This window comes from Sarcophilus harrisii, chromosome 4 (assembly GCF_902635505.1).
Source record: "Sarcophilus harrisii chromosome 4, mSarHar1.11, whole genome shotgun sequence".
NCBI classification, from domain to species: Eukaryota; Metazoa; Chordata; class Mammalia; order Dasyuromorphia; family Dasyuridae; genus Sarcophilus; species Sarcophilus harrisii.
Window position 1 is genome coordinate 128852596 of NC_045429.1, and position 13421 is coordinate 128866016.

Consider the following 13421-nt stretch of genomic DNA (forward strand, 5'->3'; position numbering starts at 1 on the left):
TTAGAAATACTGATTTTTAAAGATACTTAAATTATTTCTACATTTAGTCCCTAGAGCAAAGTAAATTTTAATTATAAAAAATATTGAATTAATTGAAATACATTATTGTCAGACATAGCTAATAATGAGCAAAAAAGGTAGAAAAAATTCACCTTGGACCTAGGATGATCTGTATTCAAGTCTTAGCGGGCAGAGTAAAACAGAATTGCAGATTTGTTTTTTCAAGCTCTAGGCGGCTCTCTAAGATTCAGAGTCACAGATGTGTTTTTGATCTGCATCAGGAAAGAGTTTTAAACACTGAACAAAATGCAAGTACAATGGAGAACACATTATAGTAGGTTAACATGGATCTGGCATGATTACACATACTTGCTGTTTTCATATGCACACATATGAGAGACAGAGTGGAATACTGTACTTGTCAAAAGCCCTGAATTTTCAGTCCCAGATCTAGTATTAATTAGACATACAAAATTGGAAAAATCACTTTTAATTTGAGGTTAAAATTGTTAAAGATGAGGATTTTACCTATACTATCTTGTTGCAAAGTGTGTATAAAATTATATGAACATTCTTTGTAAATATAAAGCATTATATGAAGTCAGTTATCATAAATATATTTGGTAACTATATAGGGAAATCTTTGACAAACATGGGATTCATGATTTGGAGAGAGTTACATAAAATGTTATCTGAAGTATCATCCAACTGATCATATATACATATACACATACACACATAATATCTAAATAGTCACATGTATATGCATTCACATCCATCTAAATACACATTTATTTATAGGTATGCATATGTATGCACAATACATGCATATTTGTACAGCAAATAACATATTGTTAATGTTCAGTTGTCATTTGATTCTGTACCCCAGACCCTTCTATTCTCTATTATCTCAAAGTCTTTCCAACTTCATGGTTGTTGTTTCACACAATTATCTATTATCCAGTCGTCTCATCCTCTGCCATCTCCTTTTCCTTTTGCCTTCCATTTTTGCCAACATCACAGTCTTTTCCAAAGTGTCTGCCTTCTCATAGTGTGGTCAAAGTATTTAAGCTTTAGCTTCATTATTTGACTTTACAGTGAATAACTTGAATTAATTTCTTGAAGTTTCGACTGATCTGACCTCCTTGCTGTCCAGAGGACTCCCCAAAGACTTCTCCAGCTCTACAATTTGAAAGCATTGATTCTATGGTGTTCAGCTTTCCTTAGAGTCCAGTTCTTATAGTCATAAATTGTGACTGAAAAAACAACATAGCTTTGAGTATATGGATCTTTGTTAGCAAGGTGATGTCTCTGTTTTTTAGTTTGCTGTCTAGATTTGCCGTAGCTTTCCTTCCAAGGAGCAAGCCTCTATTAATTTCATGGCTGCAGTCACTGTCTGCAGTGATCTTTGAGTCTAAGGGTGTAAAATTTGATGCTGCTTCCATTTCCTATCCCTCTCTTTGCGAGGAAGTGATGGGACCAGTTGCCAATACCTTAGGTTTTTTGATGTTCAACTTCTAGTTATACACACTCCTTTTTCACCCTTATCAAGAGGCTTCTTAATTCCTCTTCACTTTCTATCATCCAAGAGCTATCATCTGCATATCTGAGATCATTAATATTATCCCAAATAACCTTAATTGTAGTTTTTAATTCATGCAGTCTGATATTTTATATGATAATATGCATATAAGATAAATAGGTAATAATATAGAACCTTATTTTACTCCTTTTCTAATCTTAAGACCAATCAGTTTTGACATGTTCCAGTGGTTTTGACTCTTACAGGTCCCACAGGAGACAATTAAAACGACCTGGGACTTAGATCTCTTTGGGGACTTGCCACATTTTATTGTGATCCACACAATCAAATGTTTTAGTGTAGTCAAGGAAGCAGAAATCAATATTTTTTTCTAGAACTCCCTTGCTTTCTCCATAATTCGGGGACATATACATATACAGTGTCCCAAAACTTTTAATGAAGCTTTAAGCAATAAATGGAGGCTGTAAGTAGCCTAAAGTGCTGGAGGAGTGACTGGAGTATTGGGTCTAGAGTCAGGAAGACTCATCTTCCATGTGTTCAAATCTGGCCTCAAACACTTACGTGACCCTGGGCAAGTCACTTAACCTTGTTTACTTCAGTTTCCTAATATGTAAAATGGGGGGGAGAAAGAAATGGCAAACCACTCCATCTTAGTCAAGAAGGCCCTAAATGGGATCATGAAGTGAGACAGTACTAAAAACCACTCCATAAGAATAGGCAGCTTATAATTTCACTAAGAACTTTTTGTATACCCTCTCTATATATGTATATTTCCATATATGCACACAGGTGGTGCAATATCAGGAACATCCCGGTTTAATATTTCATAGATGATTTTCTATTTCAGGGGAGGGAATTCTGATGAATGATTAGTAAAACAAATCATACTTATTTATGAACAAATACATTATACCTTTATTTCATAAAAATATATGTAATTATATATCTTAAATATATTACATATTTATTCATATTTATTTGTATGGATATAACTAATAAAGGTCATAGAGTTCTAAACTTTGAGAAGTTTAAGAAAAGTGTTAAAGAAACCCAAATTACTTATCCTATAGGAGAAAAAAAATTAGGGGCAATCTTGTAATATTTTTGCATAGTAAGGTATATGACTTTTATCATGTGGAATATATATTTTTCAGCTTTTTTATTGATACATGAAACAAAGGACAGTAGAAACATTATTTAACTACAAATTTAGATTAGATATATGCAATATGAGGTTGTGAAATTTTTCTCAAAACAAATGAAAAAAAGGGACATTATTTCTAGGACCAGGAAGAACCTTAGACCTTTTTTGGGAATTCCATATGTTGATTCAGTTATAATGACAGTTTTAGAAAGAGCAAATATTTTATCTGGAAATAATTAAAGGGAAGGGGGTAGATAGACATAGCATATTAAATATAGTAAGAATCCCCAGACATTTTTTATGCCAAATCTAATGGAAGTAATTGCATATGTAGAGCATTATCATATTAGCCTGAATATATAGTTTCCATTTCATAAATCATTCACTGCCTACTGCTGTGCTTCATCAGTGCCAATGCACATGCTTGGTAGACTTGTGTTGCGAAAATATTTATTTTCCAAAAAACAACAAATTAAGACAAGCAGAAATATTATTCAGTATTGAATATATAGACCAACACCATCATTTCCATAAGTTTCAATAATAAAAAAACAAAAGAAAGAAACTCCCTAACCGAAAGGACATTTGGGAATTCCTAAATAGAAACCTGAGTTCTGATTTCATTTCACTTGTGATTTATCCAAGATACTGTTTTCCATTATAAGGAAGAAACATAAGGGCCTTGCCACTTTGAATGTGTCTAGCATTTAAATAACAACAACATAAGTGTAGCAGCAGAAGTAATCATCAAGTTATGTTTTATTTTCAGGCTAAGTCAAATTGTACAGAGTGAGCCTGAATTTACAAATGAGTAGGAGACAAATCATTTATTATTTGAGGTTGCATTGATTTCAACCATTAGAGATTAACAAAAGGTCCCGAAGTATTTTACTAAAAGTATCATGAATTTTTTCTCCAAGCTCTACAACTTGCTTAGAACTGTGGGATCTTAAGGATTTAAAATGCAAGAGAAGGTAATGGTGAATTTTCAGGGAAGCCGAATATGGAAGGACATGGATATTTTTCATGGTGTTGTGAAAAAAAGCACTGGAGTTGGAGTCAGGAGAGGTCAAATTCTATTTTTAGCATTTGTACAGTGGATAAAGAAGTTAAGCTCTGGGAAGCCCAACTTCTTCATCTGTAACATGAAGATCATACTGTCAATACTACCTCACAAGTCTGTTGTGATGAAGACAAATTAAAGCCCTAGAAAAGGTAAACTTGTGTTTTTGAACATGCAAATATAAATATGTCTACATTTTATGGGTTATGACAAAGAGTATAGATGAATCAGGCTGATGGGGAAAAGAAGCTCAAATTGTGTTGATTTCTTCCTTTTTTGTGTCGGTTGGCTTATATAGCTACTGAAGGTTTTTTTTCCCCTAATTCTCAAATTCTGTGATTCTGACAATTTGACAAGAAGCAGAACTATGCACAAAAATGATGTCATAAGAAGTAATATTTTCTATGGCCCTGCCATGCAGATTAGAATAAATTTTCTTAAGGTTATATTTTTTTGCAGGTTAGACTAATTTTTAAAAACTTTTATAGCTATTAAAGCTCTCTTTGAGACTTGATTAGCTAAAGAGTATGAATCTGGCTGTTGACAAAACTCTTGTTCATCAAAAAGTGAGAAAATATTAAAAACAATAAATTTCAGTGCTATATCAATGTTGGAAGTTGTTGTTAATGTGCATATAATCCTACACAAAGAGATAGAGGTCTTCTATATAACAATATTAATACCATTCTTTTTGGTAGCAAAAAGTTCAAAACAAAATAGGTCACCATTGTCTGAGAAGTGATTGAACAAATTGTGCTATGGAGTAATAGTGGAATATTATTTGTGTCATCAGAAATTATAGGGAAACATTGTATGAAATGATGCCAAGTGAAAAAAAAAAACAAAAAAAAACAAATAAGAGAAAAATATATATGATGGTGACAGTAATATAACTATTACAAAACCCCAAAAGTTATGAAGCTATAACTAAGTGTAATGAAGAACTTCCTTCCCAGAGAACTGATGATAAGTGTTCTATCTGAAAGAGAAGTGGCTCTTAAACTTTTCCCACTCACAACTTCTTTTCACCTGTAAAAATTTCAAAAAATAAGATTTATAGTTATAGAAAATATATATTATATAAAAATACATAAAATAAATATATAAAATAGTTACATAAAATAAACATTTACTGATAATAAAGCATAATTGGTGACACCCCCATATTCAGATATAAGACTGCATATGCAGTTATAAACTCCATATGGGATTATATTGACAGAAAAAGGGGAATTTGAAAAAGAATTTGTTTCAGGATGGATGACATTTATGCTTGTGACATTTGTTTGGGAGGTCATGATAGTATCTCCAAGTAGATATTTCATAAACTTAAAAAATCAAGGGACCTCAGAAGTCATCTGGCCAGATTCTTGCCTATGAATTAATTCTAAAACTTTTTTTTAACAAGTGTTCATTCAGATTTTAATTGAACACTTTCAGGGATGCAAACTCATTCTCTCCTGAAGTAATACATTCTATTTACTGATCAGATCTAATTGTTTTTTTTCTTTTTTAAATCATTTTTTATGTTTCTTCCTTTCTTCCATTTCCTTCCTTCCTTCCCTTTTTCTTCTTTTCTTCCTTCCTTTGTTCCTCCTCCCTGACATTTCTATTTCCTAGTCTAACAAAATAAATTGAATCCCTCTTTCACATTTAACAACCCTTTATATATTTCAAAATGGAGATCATTTCTCCCTCACTAACAGCTATTCTGCCCCAAGAGAAGCAGTGTGTAATAATAGAAGTAATATTGTTCCAGGAGTCAAAAGACCAACATTTGACTCTTGGCTCTGACATTTAGAAACTGAGCCAGGCATTTAAATTCTTTGATCCTCTTGACAAGTGGTTATAACCTAGTATTTGATGATGATAATAATAATAATACACACACACACATATATATCTTTCAATAAAAACCATCTAAAAATATTCAATTGCTTGATATCAGTACAATTAATAAAGATTAATATTTCCTTTTCCCTAAGATATACTGAGATTTTTCTCCAAAAAATCAATCCTATTTAATTACATTGCTCTTACAATTCAACTAGGAACTCAAGTATTTGTTAAGTGCTTATACGATGTGACAGGAATCAAGGTAAGAGTTGGAAATACAAATACAAATAAAAAAACAGTTATTCCCACCAAGTAGAAAACAATACATATAAAGGAAGCTGAAAAAGGAGGTCAGAGAAAGAGATGAAAGTACCCTATGTGGAGATACTGTAGAGAAAATCCATAGAATTAGAAGTGCATCCTGAAGAGGAATGAAGACACGAGTGGCTTTTTAGCAGAGGCTTTTCGAGGAACCAGATAGTCAAAGGAAGAGGTCTAAGGGCTGGAGTGAGCTTCTAAGGTAAGGAGATTTATAGACACATATACATACATATGTATGCTTGAATATGTACATATATATTTATAATGGTAGACAGGACTGGAGAGAGGAATAACAACAACAACAAAACAAACAACAAAACAACAAACAAAAAAAAAACTTTTTTTCCCCCTGAGGCAGTTGGGGTTAAGTGACTTACCCAGGGTCACACAGCTAGAAAGTGTTAAGTGTCTGAGGCCAGATTTGAACTCTGGTTCTCCTGACTTCAAGGCTGGTGCCCTATCCACTGTACCAACTAACTTCCCCTGAAAATTTTTTAAGTTTTAATTAATATTAATAATTAAATTTAATTAATATTAATAATTAATAATATTTAATTAACTAATAATTAATTAATATTTAATGAAATGAATGTTCTTCATTATGAGTAATAATATTTTAGTGAGGATTAAAAAGTACCATTAAAAATAAAACTTGTCTTATTTTACCTTTAGTTTACTGTCTTTGATTTCTATTTTTATATGTATATTTTTCTAATTTATATTTTTGTCTCTATATGCTTTATAGCATATATATAACTTATAAATACATAAACATACAATTAAATACAATTCATATATGTTGAATATACATATAATATATTATATAATTAATATGCTCTTGCTTGCCCTAAAATGTTGCAAGTATTTTTTTTTACATGTCAAACACACTATAGTTGGTACTCAAGACGCAATAAAGGCGCAGCTAGTTTAGAAATATACTCAGGCAGGGGGAAAAAAGTATTCCCTCCTTTCAAACCTAACATCTAACTGATGGGATTACAGGACCGTAGATGCAGAGCACCTAGAAGCCATAAAGGCTCACCGTTCTAAACAAAAGAACATCTAATTATAGTAAAAAGGTGTCTCCATTGAAAGCGCTGGCTGTGGCGAGGGAACGAGTGTTAGTGTCAACAGCAAGCGCACAAAGCGCTCCCAGAGCAACTGAAATGAGGCAGCAGCGCACTTACAGAACAAGGATGGAGCGTGAGTACGCTTAGGGTATTTTGTAAAGCGGAAATAATCCCGGAGAGGACCGCGCCCCCTCCGAGCCCGACAGGAAGAAAACCCTGGGGGCCTCGTGCGTGATAGGCTCCGGCCTCGGCCCGGCGGCCAATCAGCTGTCGCCCAGGAAGCGCGTGCGGGCCGCCCCGAGCTCCCCGCTCCCCCAGCCCGGCAGCCCCGCCGGGGAGCGCACCGAGCCCAAGGCCGGCCGGCCCGCCAGTCTCCCTCTGTCCGGCCGCGGCTGAGCAGCGGGGCGGACGGGCGGCCGTCATGGCAGACCAGGTGAGCCAGGAGGACGTCTGGTCACCGGGGCCTGAGGAATCGCACGGGCTCCCCTGGGCCTCTCTTCCAGCGGGAGGGACGGAGCGTCGTCCCTCGCCTTGTGTCCTGCATCCGCGTCGGTTCCCTTGTCAGAACAATGTTTGTAAATGCTGAATGTGAAAGACGCGGTGTTACAGAGGAAGCCAATCACACCGCAATCTCCCCCCTTGCAGTCTCTGTCTTTCACCTTCCGTCTCTCTCCATCTCTTAACTCTGCCTCTGTCCCTGCCATCCACGTGTGGAGCCGTGTCCCGATAAGCTCAACCTTTTCCGGCTCTGTTTCTCTGTCTGTAACGATGTCATCTGTACCTGTATTTCCCTCTCCACCTATCTTCTGTATCTCTGTAGCCCTGTCTTATTTGTTAGTAGGGCTGTTTGCCTCTCTCTCTATTATCTCTTTCTTATCTGGTTTGTTTGTCTCTATAAAACTTATCCCGTTCTCTCATCTTTTGTATTTTTAAATGTTGTTTCCATTTCATCTCATCTATATCATCTTTTTGCGTCTATATTCTATTTCATATATGTCTTTCTATCATTATTTCTCTTTTCTACTATATATATATTCTTGAATCGTCCTCATATATGTTGTATATATATAACACACACACACACACACACACACACAAAATATATATATATATATATATATAATTCTTTCTTATCTGGTTGTGTTTGTCTCTATAAAAAACTCTCTCTCATCTATTTTGTATTTTATAAATGTTTTTCCATTTCTTTATCTCTACATCTATATCCTTATATTTGGTCTATATTACTATTTTATATGTCTTTCTATCATCTCTTCTCTCTTTTCTTATATTATTCTCTTGAATCTGTCCTCCATATTAAATTTATTATATATATATATACACACACACACACAATATATATAATTATAACTCTTTTTCTTTCTGGTTTTGTTTTCTCTATAAAACTTTCTCATCTAATTTTAATTTTTTTTTCCATTTCTTTATTCTACATCTATATCTTATTTTGGCTATATTATATTTCAATATGTCTTTCTTCATTCATTTTCTCTTTTCTGCTTTATATATATCTCTTGAATCTTCACTCTTATATGTTTTATTTATATATATATATACACACACACACACACATATATATATAATCTCTTTCTCTCTTATCTGGTTGTGTTTGTCTCTATAAAACTTATCTATGTCTCTCTCATCTATATTTGTATTTTATAAATAGTTGTTTCCATTTCTTTATCTCTACATCTATATCATCTATGTTTGCGTCTATATTACTATTTCATATATGTCTTTCTATCATCTCATTCTCTCTTTTCTAGCTATATATATATCTCTTGAATCTGTCACTCTATATATGTATGTATATATATATATATACACACACACACACACACACACATATATATATATATATATATCTCTTTCTTATCTGGTTGTGTTTGTCTCTATAAAACTTATCTACGTCTCTCTCATCTATATTTGTATTTTATAAATAGTTGTTTCCATTTCTTTATCTCTACATCTATATCTATATTTGTGTCTATATTACTATTTCATATATGTCTTTCTATCATCTCATTCTCTCTTTTCTAGCTATATATATATCTCTTGAATCTGTCACTCTATATATGTATGTATATATATATATATATACACACACACACACACACACACACACATATATATATAATCTCTTTCTCTCTTTCTTATCTGGTTGTGTTTGTCTCTATAAAACTTATCTATGTCTCTCTCATCTATATTTGTATTTTATAAATAGTTGTTTCCATTTCTTTATCTCTACATCTATATCATCTATGTTTGCGTCTATATTACTATTTCATATATGTCTTTCTATCATCTCATTCTCTCTTTTCTAGCTATATATATATATATATATATATATATCTTGAATCTGTCACTCTATATATGTATGTATATATATATATACACACACACACACACACACACACACACATATATATATATATATATAAAATCTCTCTCTTTCTTATCTGGTTGTGTTTGTCTCTATAAAACTTATCTACATCTCTCTCATCTATATTTGTATTTTATAAATAGTTGTTTCCATTTCTTTATCTCTACATCTATATCATCTATATTTGCGTCTATATTACTATTTCATATATGTCTTTCTATCATCTCATTCTCTCTTTTCTAGCTATATATATATCTCTTGAATCTGTCACTCTAATTTATATATCTATATATATATATATATACACACACACACACATATACATATATATATATATATATATATATATATATAATCTCTTTCTCTCTTTCTTATCTGGTTGTGTTTGTCTCTATAAAACTTATCTACATCTCTCTCATCTATATTTGTATTTTATAAATAGTTGTTTCCATTTCTTTATCTCTACATCTATATCTATATTTGTGTCTATATTACTATTTCATATATGTCTTTCTATCATCTCATTCTCTCTTTTCTAGCTATATATATATCTCTTGAATCTGTCACTCTAATTTATATATGTATATATATATATATATATATATATATATAATCTCTTACTATATATAATATTATTATTAACTTATCTGGCTGTGTTTGTCTCTGTTTGCATCTATATCTGTATTACTCTGTACCTATATTTAACACTATATCTAAATCCTTTTTTGGGGAAGCAATTGGGGTTAAATGACTTGCTCAAGGTCAGAGACAAAAAGTAACTGATACTGGATATGAACTCGGGCTCTATCTACTGTGTCAACATACTTATTTAACCCTTTCATAAGTGGCACTGTGGATAGTGAATTAGTCTGGGAGTCATGGAAATTGAAGTCCCACCCTGACTGGTTAATTTGCTTAGCCCATCAATGCTTATCTCCCTGAGACTTTAAATTGCAAAGTTTCTGACTTAAACTGGTAGAAAGTTTCCTCTCTTGGAGTTCTTTACACCCATAAAATCACAGGTTCAATTTAGATCTCTAACCCTATTCCTATGTGCTAGGTCCTGTACCAAGCTACAGTTAAAAATACAAAAAAAGGAAACAGTGTCTATTGTCATTTAATTGACATCCTATTAGATGACATAAAATTAGACAGATAGATAGCTCTGAAGCTGAAGACAAGTAAACTTCCCTGGAGAACTGTTCTTGGCATTATACTACTTGCCATTTTTGTCAATGATTTAGATAAAGGCATAAATGACATGCTTATCAAATTTACAGATAACAGGGAGCTGGGAATGAGAGCTAATACATCATATGACATTCAGGATCCAAAAAGATTTTGACAGGCTAGAACATTAGGCCAAATTAATAAGATGATATTTCATAAAATCACAGACCTTCAGAATGATAAGCAATGAAGAAAGAAGGAAGGGAAAAAAAGGGAAGAAAATATGGAAGGAAAGAAACAAGCATTTATTAAGAGCTGGGTACTGTGTCAAAGCTTTACAGATATTGTTTCAAATATTTGATTCTCAAATGTTTTGGGAGGTAGGTGCTATTTTTAATCATCATTTCACAGCTGAGTCAAACAGGGATGAAGTGACTTATCCAAGCTCACACAGGTAGTGTCTGAGGGCAAATTGGAACTCTGTTTTTATTCATTGAGTCCATCTAGCTACCAATTAAGGGATTTCAGCATATGTGATAAAAATCACCCATCTTTTGCCTGATGATCTGGAATCTCAGGCTTGTGACGACCAGCTTACTATGCTCCAAAAACTGAGGTAGTCACCCACTAGACCTCTAAATCTCTAGGCAAAAGCTCTTCTATTTTAACCTTGATCTGGAGGACATCCTTCATGGCCACACTAAACACCTTTGATGAGCTTAGGTCTTCCCGTTTTATTTCTCAAAATGACATAAATAATTGGAGGATAATTAAGCAGTTTTATCTCTGTGGCACATTCATAATGGAATGTTATAAAAAACTTCCTAGAGAAGAGAATCTTAAAAGGGGCATTTTGCTCCTGATCTCCCCTTGTCTTCCTTAGTACTTTATTTTTAAGTAGGTTGTATTTATTTTGTATTTAGGCTATATATATATATTTCCCACTCTTCTCAATTGCTAATTCTCTTCTCTCAAAATACCCTATATTAATTTTTGGATCATTATTTTTTTATATATATATATATATATATATATATATGCTTATGTACAAGTAGACATTTTAAATACATGCTTACATACTTCCATATGTATATATGTCTTGCCGCTTAGAATATTGATTGTATTCTTTTCCTTGATCTTTGAAAGTTGGAATTGTCCAATAGAGTTGGGCTGTTCAATAGACTTGGATGTTCATTGGACATCCAGGGAGAGAGCTATGGTGATAGGATGTGATTTGAAGCATGGTGTTTTCACCTTTATTGTTTGTTTGCTTTTTCTTTTCCTGGCTTTCTACCTTTTGGTCTGATTTTTCTTGCACAATATGACAAATATGGAAATATGCTTAAAAGGATTGACATATTTAATCTATATCAGATTACTTGCTTTTTTGGGGAAGAGGGAGATAAGAGAAGGAAGGAAAAGTTTGGAAAACAAAATCTTACAAAAATGAACATTGAAAAACTATATTTGGGAAAAAATACATTGAGAAAAAAAAAGGAAGTCATAATTGTTAATGAATAAGTCTTTATATTCTTGGTGCCTAGTAGATGATAAAGAAGTATTTGTTGATTGTTTTGTGTGTGTGTGTATGTGTGTGTGTGTGTGAATGTATGTATACATATACACAGAATCTTCATGATATAATTCAAACTCTTTAAGAGTAGGTATTGTTTTAGAGTTAATGATTTTCTTTTTTATACATCAGAATTTTTGAAAGTGGGGGTTGTGTTATTTATTTTATTCATATCCCCTGTATCTAGCACAGTGTCTGGATTATGGTGTATATAGTAAATACTTATTGATTGATTGGATGGATCAGTTTTTTAAAATAAATAGTAAATACAATGGAATATTTTTTTTAATGTACACCTTGCCACCAGTGAGGACTAAAAATGTGGTTGAAAATTGTTTGTAAAAGCCTGTTCCCGTTTCATATTTTTATCAAAGATACCTTTAATGTGTAGGTAGATATTCTCATAAGGTATTTACAGCAAATAGAAAGTAGGCATATTAGTTGGTAGTTATTGATGTTCTTTCATCTATCTGATTTTCTTTTTTTTTTTTTTTTTATGTCTGATTCTTCCTGAAATATTAAAAAAAAATACAAAACACCCAAACTAAACGCATTTTTCTTCCATTTTCTCAGTCATGTTGTATGTGGCACAATTTCCTCTGAATATTTCTGATCCTGACTTTGTCTTCTCAAATATCATTTCATCTCTCTCATATAGTATTTTAGGAATTAAGATGTTAGGGTACATATTATACTCTCCTCCACCTACTCTTTAACCCAGCAACACCGGCTTCCTTGCTGTTCCTTAAAAACAACCACCACCAAAAATAACACTCCATGTCTTGGTTCTGGGCTTTTTCTCTTGCTGTCCATGCTTCTCTTGTTTTTATTTCTGTTTCCTGGCTTCCTTCAAGTTCCAGTTAAAATCTTACTTCCTTTAGGAAGTCTCTCAATCCCGCTTAATTCTGGTGCCTTCAGGTCCAAAGATCTTGTGATAGAGAGCCTTCGCTCTACACCCAGAGAGAAGACTGTGGGAACTGTGGATCACAACGCAGCATTTTCACTTTTTTATTGTTTGCTTGAATTTTTTCTTTCTCATTTTTTTCCCCTTTTTGATCTGATTTTTTTTTTTTTTATGTAGCATGATAATTGTGGAAATATGTGTAGAAAAATTGCACATATTTAACAAATATTGGATTACTCTGCTCCTAGAGGTAGAGGTGGAGAGAAGGGAGGGAGAAAAAAATTTGTTGAAATCATCTATGCTTATGTTTGGAAAATAAAAAACTTTAAAAATTTAAAAATATTCTGGTTCCTTTCTTCTGCTGATGAATTCTTTTTTTTTTAATTTTATTTTTTAATG

The 13421-nt window shown here is 32.8% G+C and overlaps 1 protein-coding gene across 4 annotated transcripts in view; it reads left to right on the forward strand.

Annotated features, from left to right (window-relative positions):
- The window catches only part of PRKN (parkin RBR E3 ubiquitin protein ligase), a 1838204-nt gene that overhangs the window by 511735 nt on the left and 1313048 nt on the right, over window positions 1-13421 (forward strand). The window contains exon 1 of one of the 4 annotated variants that reach the window (XM_031968389.1): window positions 6799-7410. The exons of the other annotated variants lie outside the window; for them this stretch is intronic. Coding sequence (XP_031824249.1) covers window positions 7399-7410 — 12 coding nt within the window. The 5' untranslated portion in view covers window positions 6799-7398. Of the gene's footprint in view, window positions 1-6798; window positions 7411-13421 lie in introns of those variants that run through there. 4 annotated transcript variants of the gene reach the window in all.